At 34.9% G+C, this 11,342-nt stretch overlaps 1 protein-coding gene across 2 annotated transcripts; it reads right to left on the reverse strand.

The window, feature by feature from the left end:
* Positions 1-315: 315 nt before the first annotated feature.
* On the reverse strand, positions 316-10,650 carry LOC137739963 (ABC transporter G family member 36). Of its 2 annotated transcripts, XM_088699545.1 has the most exons (22): positions 10,435-10,650; positions 9,934-10,335; positions 8,596-8,805; positions 8,360-8,444; positions 7,741-7,900; positions 7,416-7,492; positions 7,257-7,310; positions 6,749-6,839; positions 5,780-6,081; positions 4,720-5,318; positions 4,140-4,300; positions 3,921-4,030; positions 3,663-3,816; positions 3,412-3,567; positions 3,155-3,330; positions 2,722-3,054; positions 2,260-2,634; positions 2,026-2,159; positions 1,755-1,924; positions 1,459-1,676; positions 1,049-1,303; positions 316-766 (listed from the first exon to the last, which is right to left on the reverse strand). In XM_088699545.1, the coding sequence occupies exons 2-22, from the start codon at positions 10,320-10,322 to the stop codon at positions 494-496; spliced, it is 4,482 nt and encodes a 1,493-aa protein (XP_088555671.1). In that variant the 5' UTR covers positions 10,323-10,335; positions 10,435-10,650; the 3' UTR covers positions 316-493. The 2 variants fall into 2 exon arrangements, with proteins under 2 accessions (XP_088555671.1, XP_088555672.1); XM_088699546.1 differs by lacking the exons at positions 316-766; positions 1,049-1,303; positions 1,459-1,676; positions 1,755-1,924 and having other exon boundaries at positions 2,022-2,159.
* Positions 10,651-11,342: the final 692 nt, after the last annotated feature.

An 11,342-nucleotide genomic window follows, 5' to 3' on the forward strand; every position in this document is an offset into this window, starting at 1 on the left:
GTTGAGTAAGGGTTAGATTTGGGTCATAACAAGCCACAAAGTAAGAAGAACATGAAAGCTACTCTGTGTGAGAGAGCGAGAACATGAAAATCCAGGGTAAAGTCCGAATTCTGACTTACCAAGTTACGAGTATAAATATATATTCTAGCAGCGTGATTCGATTCCAATGTCACTTGTGTGCAATCGATCTTTCCGCTTTATTAGTTTTGTCCTTGTAATAGCTTTTTCCATGTTACCTAACTCATCCTTCAGGGAAATATGCATGATTTTCCTTTCAGATACAATCCGTAAGAGACGTCAACTAAACTCATCATCTGCAACAAAAATAACCCTAGCGATCACAATTACTTTCTCAAGGGAGCAATTCATGTTTAAGGAAAGGCCTCCTTTATTCTTCTTGTTACAATATTACATATATTTACGTATCTCACTTTCTATAACACAAACACACACATACATATAATAACAGATATAAGGTATACAAAGAATTCCTCTATCGAACTTGGAAGTTGAGTTTCCGAATGCAGAAAGCAAACATGAAGGCGAAGAAGACTCCGAATCCAACTAGAACTCCAGCCACTGGTCCCTTGAAATCTGATTTAAATCCGTAACGGTCTTCTAGGTACCATTTCACAGTTGGGTCAGATGTATACCCAGGTGCTTTAATGGTCTTCTCAATGTCACCATACTGTGTCACAATCAATCCATACACTGTCCATGCCACGGGACATATCCAGTAGTACCAAATCCACCATTTGGGTATTTTCTGAAAATTCAAAAGATAAAGAATTCGTGTTAACATACTTTTATAACGAGTTTTAGTCACTTCATCAGCACTGGGGACGAAAATCGAATCACCAACTGTTAAATCAAAATCCGATAGTTGAGATGCAAACTTTATTCAGAACACTCAACCGTTAGATTTTAATCAGTTGGAAAATGATTGCTGTGATTTTGTCGATCAATTTAGACCAATCAATCACAGTATCATTATAATCCAATTTAAATTGAAGTATATGCTTGTGGGAAGAAGAATACTAGTACTTACTGGTCTTGGAATGAAGAAACCAGAGAAGAGATTGAAGACTGAATAGAAAGCTGCGGCGAATATGGCTGCTACTTGGTGGTTCGGTGTGATGGAAACGGTCATCATGCCGTAGTATGTGAAGTAAAGGAAGGAGAAGAAGTTGATAAAGAAGAACCAGAAGAATTTTCCTACTTCCCATTGGAAGCTCACCATAGCATACACTATCAGTGTATAATACGTGGTCTGAATAAACACATATGGTATTTCAATAATGACCTGCATGTCATACAAATGGTTTATTTGCGTCAGTCAGATGACAATTTTTTCTATAGCAACAAATATCGATTTATAATAGTGTTGTATATGAAACTAGGATCAATACTATATATGTGCAAAATGTGAGTTAACATAAGTATTTATTCTCCCTTCACCTGTGCCAGTGCATAAGGTAATGCAGAGTACATCCCAGCAGCTCTTTCTCGATAAAAAACTGTTCTTTCAATGGCAACAATGGGTTGCACCGTTGTGCAGTTATCAAATCCGACGAAAAAGACAGCAGCGTACATAGCCCCGATAACCATGGTCAAATTAGAACTGCTTTCCCTGGATAAGGAGAAATATGTAATTAGCAAAAATTGGTGTATGGAAACTCTTGAACGAAAACTTTTATAGTCAAAATAATGAGTACTAGTTGAAGTTTGAAATAGTTAAGCTTTGAGATAAGCACACACATTTCTGACAAGGTTATAATCAGGACTTCTCCAATATGTCCACCACTGCTTCCAGAGGCAAGACTGGAATTGCTTCCATGACGACTGAGAAAACTGAGTGGGAAAATAGAGGTCGTTTGCTCCTCCTGGTGGTGTGCTCAACTCATTTACTAAAGCTTTGTTTCTCCTGGTCATAAATATTGGAACATAAGTTTTATATTTTCCAAAAACCAGCCAATTCCGAACACTGCAACAAAATAGTATTATTTACAATTTTTTTCTACTTACTGATACAAGGCAGATGATTTGTAGTATTGAGCAAAGTCCATTCCAAGCCGGACCTCAATTGACGTTGAGCTCGCCTCAAGCATCCATGTAGCCGGATTGTACTTCTCTTTGATTTTTGGCACGCCAGGAACCGCCTGGAATTAAGTTGGTAAGTATACACTTGGATGACAATGCCTTTGATTATTTCTCTGTGCAAAATTAAAATACGAAAAAAGTTGCACGCAGATAAAATACCTCAAAATATTCAACAATCTTGTGAGAATTGCGGCCCAGTGGTCCTAAGTAGATAACTTGTCCTCCTCTCTTCATCAGTAGCAGCTCATCGAATGCCTCAAAGATATCTATGCTAGGCTGATGAATTGTGCAAACAACTGTTCTCCCAGTGTCCACTGTATTTCTAACAGTCCTCATAACGATGGCAGCTGCCCTTGCATCAAGACCTGATGTTGGTTCATCCATGAAAATGATTGAGGGATTGGCAACAAGCTCAACTGCAATCGTTAACCTCTTTCTTTGTTCTGTTGACAGCCCTGAAACTCCGGGAAGCCCTACTAAGGCATCTTTAAGATTGTCCAGCTCAACCAGTTCCATCACTTGATCTACAAAAATCTGCAAACATATATAGTATATGCAGTTCAGCATTTAAATAATTGTACTATGCTTTGTTCAGAGAAGCAGTGCAAGTCATGGTTTTACCATCTTTTCCTCGTTGCTGACTTCTTTAGGGAGTCTAAGGAAAGCTGAGTAAACCAACGATTCTTTGATAGTGACTTGGGGTGAGTGGATATCAGTTTGTTCACAGTAACCAGAAATTCTTGCAAAGGTTTCTTGCTTCTTAGGGTACCCGGAAATTCTAATGTCACCTTCAATGTAACCTCCGGTCTTTCTTCCTGCTAAGACATCCATCAAAGTTGTCTTCCCAGCCCCACTTACCCCCATTAGGGCAGTCAAGACCCCAGGCCTAAATGCACCAGTTACTTCACGAAGTAGTTGTAGCCTGTCCTCTGCTACTCCTTCCTCCTTCATTTCCTGTTATAGTGAACTAAGTTAGCTAATTAAGTAGTGAAGTTGGACTACAAGATAATGTTTCAGATAAACAAAGAGTGAAATACAGAAAAAGAAATATTACAGTGGGCATGTCCACGAAATAATTAACACTGTCGAAGGACATTGCAAGAGGAGTGAAAGGTAGAACCATTCCTCTCTTGGGGGCAACGCCACCGGAGACTTCGAGAGATGAATCAGCATTTCTATCTAGTCCACTAGAGCTGGATCGACTGCTCATTCGTCGGACTTCCATTTCTCCTACAGAAAAGTTTAATTCAGTAAGAAACTCGGATAACAATATGCTCACATTACACTTGACAATATTTTTCTGTTTCTTACTTGTATTGTTTCCATCAGTAGAAGATAATGATCGAGGCAATGAAACATTCTTGGATGGGGGTCTTCTCAGTCTTGGCTCGTCCTTTGATTCTTCTTGGTCTAGCTCCATTTCATTTGCCGCCTCTTCAGATATGATGGCTTGTGGCTTTCCAGGAGCTAATTTATTAAAACAAAACCATGAAAAACTGTAACTTTAAAAGTACAAATGAAAGAAGTTCCATGTAGACATAAAAAGGAATATTGACTCTTACGACTTAGGTACATAAGGGAGACCGTATAAAGGGAGTTGAAGAGAACAATAAACCCCAGAAGAGCGCCAGAACCAATCCAAAACCAGTTTTTGTTGTGGTAAACATCAAAGTTATTAAGCACTGTCTCACCCACCCTGGTAACATTATCTAAAGCCTGCAGCACAAGGAAGTTCGATGCAGAAGCTTAGCCTTTTTGTTAAGTTAAACAAATGTAGCTCATGAATGACGTGTGCAAGGAAGAGCTTAAGTTTATCATACCAGTTTGTTCATCCACCTCGGAGCATACATTTCATTTACAGAGATAGCATTGAAGCCATATGTCAAAGGTGAAACCCAGTATGCCCACGTCCACCAGTTTGGAATTTCACCTGTCACAAATGAAGTAACTCCTTGAATATTCCATGAAATACTAATTTGGTCCCTTTGTGCTATTTTTTTTACTATTTTTTTAAAATTAAATTTGCAACTCAAACTAACCTCTTGGAATTATGAAACCTCCAAGCAAGAAAAGAATTAGAAGAGTGAGAGTCCCGCCAGTGTTGGATATGATCATGGTCCTGCTAACTCCAGCAATAAGCCTAAATAGCGCAGATGCCATTTGTTGCATCAGAAATATCAACAATAGTTGCTTGAAAAACCTGCAAATATTTTGACAGCTGCTTAGTATCTCAAGGACAAGAAATTTTTCAAAGTAATAAGATTTTGTACCTAATCAAAGAGTAATTTGCAATTTTATTAACTTACCTACACGTGTGTTTATAATATTGTACCTAATCAAAGTAATAAGATTTTGTGCCTACGTATCTATTCAAAACTACATTAAATAGTTTACCTAACGATGAAAGGACCAACATAAAAACTCAATAAAACATTTGGTTGATTAAAAAACTATGTTATTCAATGATGGAAAACTAAATAGTTTACCCAACGACGAAAGGACCAACATAAAATTCAATAAAACATTTGGTTGATGAAAAAACTATGTTATTCAATGATGGAAAACTAATTTACGAACAAAATATATAGAAATGAAATTAAGCAGAGACAAATGTGGTACCTGCTAGCTTCAGGTGCAAATCCAATGGTGTAGTATGTTATGCCTATGAAAACAGTAGATTCTATGATGGATATAGGAATCCCAAGCAGGACAGATGGGAGAGTGAAAGTCCAAGCAGGGTGGAAAAGAAGGTCTCTATGCTTGTAAAACACAGGAAGTCTTGCAATGGTCAATGAGAGCTCAGCAAACCCATTAAACATGTTAATGATTAGGCAATATATAAGTGCACCAACATAGAGTGCTCCATCATTTTCATTTCTAGTGTCCATTTCGGTCCTCAAAAACACTGTCGCCGTTATGATTGCCCCTATTATAATTTGGACAGTCTTGAAAATGTAAATAAATGAGTTCCTCTGCATGAGCAGCCATTCTTTGTCAAAACATGCTTTGAGAAGCTGCATTTTGGGCATTGAATATGTTTTGAATACAAGAGCTGCTTTGTGGCTTTGAGCCTTGTCGAATGGGATTGAGAGCTCATCCGCTATCCTCATGCCCACATGGAAACGCTTGAACCGGTTTGCAAATTCTGTGACCGATACATATCTGTATGGAGTCCTTCTGTCCGCCCAATACTGCTCCTGGTCTTTTCTTGAGGTAACCTGAAAAGGTTAGACAGTAGTTATGGGATGTAAAGGTTTATAACAATATGAAATTGGATTAGCAAAGGCTTATTACAATTGTTCACCAAAAAAAAAAAAAAAAGGCTTATTACAATTTCTTGGACTATAAGTTTTTATATAAGCAATACTAGCGTGTGGCTGGAAGTCTGAACTCCAGACTTCAGGTGCAGTGACAAATGCTTTTAAACGCTACAACCCCTTGGTTTGGGCTAGAAGTTGGGAGAAAACTTAAGGTACAGTCAAACTAGTTATATACATTTATATATCATGACTAGTCACGTGATAAGAGATAAATAGAGACAAACAGGTAAATGTGTGCAACTGGTGGTAGGGAAGATTTTCTCATAAGAGAGTCTTAAGCAATATGTCACTTGCTCCTAATTTTTAATAAGATGTGTCACCACCTATTAAATTAATGTGAGACTTGATCGTGATTTTACCTCTTGCAAGAAATCGGCAGTTCCCTTTCTCTCAGGGCATCGAAATCCACATGTCTCAAAGAACTCTAATATGTGCTCACGTGGTCCCTGGTAGACGATTTGGCCTTCTGATAAAAGGATGATATCATCAAAAAGATCAAATGTCTCAGGAGCAGGTTGGAGTAAAGACATCAAGATCGTAGCCTCAGTGATGTGTACAATTTGTTGTAGACACTTCACGATTTGGAACGTCGTGGAGCTATCGAGACCCGTTGAAATCTCATCCATGAACAATGTTTTAGTAGGTCCAACAATCATCTCACCTGTAATTGACCGTAATAATTTACTTTCTCAACACATTATACATGTACAAGGTAATGTATACAATTTAACATTTACACATTTGAGGGTCATATACAGTATAGCATTTTTTGCTTTTTTTTTTTTTTTTTTTTTTTTTTTTTTTTTTTTTCTTTTAATAAAAAAAATACAAGAATATAGCAATTAGCTTACGATTTAGAATGACTCGTATAAAATTATTTAAAAGGTATTTGTTATACTATTATTCATCTAAAATTTAGTTATTGCTTATCAAACAGTATTGAAAAATCCAGTTGAATACTGTAAAGACATTTCTTTTCAAAGTGCATTAAAATTCCAGTTCTTACGGTATTGATGACTTTGCAAAGAAAATTCGAAGTGTGACAACACCCACAACTATCTTTGGTGTACAACATGAGATCATATGATCACGACCCTATTGAGAATACATTTACTCACCGCCTTCATGTGGTGATAATGCTCCACTTTATTTATCATCATTAGATGAGTTTAAATCTCCAGATATGTGTAGTGGATAAATCTTAAAATTTAAACTCATCAAATGATAATAAATAAGATGATGAGCAATACCACAACTTGAGAATGATGAATAAAATGTGCTCCAAATTCTAAACAAAATCAGAAAGACAAGAAAAGGTGGGAATTGACCTGTGGTTACTCGTTTTTTCTGGCCACCAGATATCCCTCTCTGCATCTCATCTCCAACAATTGTGTCCTTACATATATCAAGCCCCAAAATCTGTACCATTCAATAAAAAATCATGCTTCATCATTCTTTCATTAAAAAATTGTAGAAAAATATGTGTACTCATTGTTTTTATACTCATTGTCGATGAATGCCTGCCTTCTTCTCGATCGAGCTCTTATATGTATACTCATTGTTTTTAGGAAAATATGTGAAAGAGAAGTTGGAGAGAAGTTTAAATTTCTATATTTTTAAATTTAAAATGAGAGACATGATGTGATGATATATAGATGAAGACTAAATCGTCTTTCCACATTCTTTTAATTGACAAAGAGAATTTTATTAATAAGTAGCTTAGATGTACACAACTACATGAACCATAACTGATTAATTCTTAAATTTGCAGATTAAGATAAGATGGACCATTTTAGTTTAGGGTCAAGCTTTTTTTTTAAAACAAAATTTACATACTTTGAGAGTATAATCAGTAATGAGACTGTTTTCAAGTCCTCCCATTGCAGTAGCCTGAAAAAAAAAAAAAAAAACCCAGAAATGTAGATATAATTAAACATATACGAGGGGGTTGTGTGTGATATATTTATTATTACATATGTAAATATAAAATATTACCTTCATGAAAAGGTCTATTTCGGGCTCTGGATATATTCCAGCGGCCTTTTCTCTTCTAGCAAGCTCAGTAAGAAGTTCTACATATGAACCATTGAATAATTAAAAGGAAGCTTTAACGAAAAACTCTCGGTATTGTTTATTTTAACAAAAAATCACATTTTTACATTAAAAAGTAAATCATGGTACTGTTTAGTTTCTCCTTTATTTTGTCCTTATCGTTAAAATTCAAAATTTTCAATCTATTTTTATTAATTTTCCTTAATTAAAATAAGGATTCAATATGAATACGAGAGTCTCAATTTGATGAGATGGATTAATAAAATACCATATCGTGTCCCAACCCCTTGGCACCTTGCTGAAAAATCTAGTGTTTCTTTGACCGTCATATTTCCAACATGAAGATCATTTTGGCTAATGTATGCAGATGTCTTCCGTGGCACAAACTCGTTCAGCCGGTGACCATTGTAAGTTATCTCTCCTTTAACCTGTTCCACATAATTTAACCAGAACCAGAAAAGTATTATAGTAATAATTATAATTATAAAAGAAAATTGAGATTAATATACTACAAGCAACATTTTCTTCATTTAAATATTTAAATTTTCAATGTTATTACCTTTTGCTTGTAAGTTAAAAATTTTAGTTTAAATCTCATAAATGATGAGTTATATAATTTATTCTTCATCTTTTTTTTTAAGATTTTATTCCAGTTGAAAAGTCAAATAAGTTTTACAAAAACAATATTTGAACGACAAGTCAAATGGCTACCTACGAGAAAAAGTAAATTGATGCTTTGTCAAAAAAGCAGGCTGAAGTTAGCTTTTTTTTATTTTTTTTCTTTTTCTAATTTTTCTGGACGTAATCTATGACATCCCGTTTCTTATCGGAATTAAAACCCCTTAGTCAAGTGATTGTTGATCAAGTCAAAGCCACATGTCACTGACCTTCAAGCTTGAATCCAACTTCCCAGCTAAAGCCAGCAAAAGGGAAGTCTTCCCCGAGGATGGAGGACCTAATAAAAGGGCCATCCTACAGAAAAACAACAAAAAGGCTACATCAAAAACTTAGAATTAATCAACAGAAAAAATATTTTTTAATCTATCGAATAAAAATATCAATTAACTTATCAGATCACATAGAATGGTAACTTAAATAAATCATAAATCTAATGCTTAGTTACCTTGAAGGTTTAATAATGCCAGAGACATCTTTGAGAATTGTTAGTTTTGTTTGCTTAGTCAACTTAATCCCAATTAAGCCAAGAGATGATTCTGCGATGTTCCGAGCAACATTTGGGAGGGTGGGAAGAGCTCTTGTTCCAACATGGCAATCAGCTTCAATTGTCAAATGCTCGTACCTTACTTCCACTGTGGGAAGTTTGATCCCAACGCTGCAATCAATGACAACACATGAAAATTTTAATTAATTAGTTAGAGCTTAATTAGATTTATTAATTAACATGTTCCTTTTCATGCAATGTTTTACTATGTTCACCAATTAGATTCCCTTAACAATAAAGGAGCTGCCGGGAAGTTGTTTTATTGACCCAATTCGTTCGTCACTTAAGAAATTAAGGAAAGATACACAATCTTAAATGATATTTCAATACCATATTAAAAGAAAGTACGGTAAAATGATTTAACAAAGGGTATGTTAGAAAGACCATATTTTATAAATTGCATCGAAAATAAAGACCAAATCACAAGGTTCTTCGCATGTGCATGATGAAATATATATCACCGAATAAAAAACAAATAATAAAGTTACCAAACCATATACTATTGGGATATAGACCTCACAACACAATTAACTATTACCCTGCTTGCATCACAGGCCTGCTACTATGCTAACCAAGAAAGCGACTCAAGCTACATCTTAACGTTTCATTTGTCCACTAGCCAGGATGAAAGAAATGACAACGACAGCGATCAATGGTAAATTATGCACGAAAGCAACCTTGTAACTAATTAAAACAAGTTTGATTCAACTAAGAGTAAATTCTAGGTAGACCATATTTTCAAATTAAATAATGTGTCATAAAAAAGAAATAAGCACGTTAATTAATATTTAAATAATAATTTAATTATTAACAACTACATCATAGATATACAAAATTTAGTTTAAATTTTTTCTCTAGCATTAATAATGTTATATGTACTAAATTTACTCTTTGCATTATTTATTGCATTTTTAACTTAATTCTATTGGAGGAAATCATGAATGACTCCAAAACATTATTAGTACCACCCACATCTACTAATGTCAAAGTCACGTTCTATTCTTGATTATTGCAAAAACATAAAAAAAAAAAAAAAAAAAAAAAAAAAAAAAATTCACATACTTTTTCACCTTACACATACTTTTAATTTTCTAAAATAATTTATATATGTGAATGTTCTTTGATTTATTCAATTTAAATGTAAGAAATAAACGTGAGAAATATAAAGGGTGTGAATATTGTTTTCCTTATTTAAAAGAAATTTAACCGAACCATGAAAGATAAAAAACAAGGACTTACTTATCAAGTCTACTTCTGAACTTTTTCAGGAACGTCTCATTATCTTCCTCTGCAACCTTGAAAACCCTTTGAATGAAATTCTGACGGTCGTCCATGTCGAGCTGTAGAACGTCTACTTGCTTATGTGCTCCTTGATGCTCAGTTTCCCCAAGGGACTTGATGATGCTTGTTCTTAGCCGATCATACGTGGGCAGTTTCTCAATGGCAGCCCATGTCAGAGCTTCTTCGTCTTCGTCCGCTTGGCTGCTTCTTCTCGAGTGCGTGGCAGTCCCAAATACTTCTTCCATGCGCCAACTTGCCCTGCTCAGGCTCCTGCTTATGCTTCCGCTGCGGCTATGGCGCTTTTGATGATGTGGTTCTGAACCTTTCGGTTTCTCTGTTCCCTCCATTTCGGTTTACCTCCTGAAAATAAACTGAATTTAGAATATTGTATCAACGCTTCGATGTTTTGTGAAATTTTCTTGGCAGCCAAACGAGGTATGGAGAACTAAAAGGACTTACTTATTTGTTGAGTTTGTTGAATGACAAGGGTAATGGATGTTAAATCTATATCCTTTTCTTTCAAAACAAAAATCTATACTTTGTGGAAATATGGAAATGTGTTGGGTGGAGAAATTTATGATTGCTTTTCTCTAAATTTCCCAAGTTCCCACTCCAAATCAAAATCTCCTCTATCTTCTCTCTCTCTCTCTAACCTTTGCAAAAACTGAGAGATTCATTTCCTTGAGAAGTTTCGAGGGTATTTATACGTGCACAAAGGGAAGAAAATTCTCAATTTCTCAAACAACCATTAAAGTCAGAATAATATATTTTTAGATGCCTAGGGCAGAATATTATATGTCTATTCATATAATAGATTGCATTGAACAAGTATTCGAATGTGATTGGCGTCGGCCATACCCACTTTCTCCAATTTCTTTTGAAGAATTATGTGGGCTCCACTGTACTCTTCATCCAAACTATAGTCAAATGAGGTTTGCTAATTTATGACACCCGGCCACCAACGTTACATGCCTGAGAAAATAAAGACAAAAATTATCATGACGCAATATTATTTCTATTGTTATTACCACTGTAAAATGGTCATTTTCAACTGTAAATTATTATATAAATCCTTAAAAAAATAATATGAAGTGTTATTAGGCTCTGAAAATAGTAATCATATATGTACAATAAGTGTAAATTAGTGTAAAATATTTCTTGTAATTGAAATAAATAAATAATTGAAATAAAATACCGTTTAAATTGAGTGCACAATAATTTTTCTAAAGTGCGAGCAAATTAACATAACAAATTAATGGCGAATGACACCTCAAGTTCACATTTTTAAACAGATAAAAGCATTATTGATATGGTGAGACAATTCAAGTATTGAACCTATAGTTCGAATACTAGTTTATTCGTACTAC

This window comes from Pyrus communis, chromosome 9 (genome assembly GCF_041283825.1).
Source record: "Pyrus communis isolate YQ-2024b chromosome 9, ASM4128382v1, whole genome shotgun sequence".
Taxonomy (NCBI): domain Eukaryota; kingdom Viridiplantae; phylum Streptophyta; class Magnoliopsida; order Rosales; family Rosaceae; genus Pyrus; species Pyrus communis.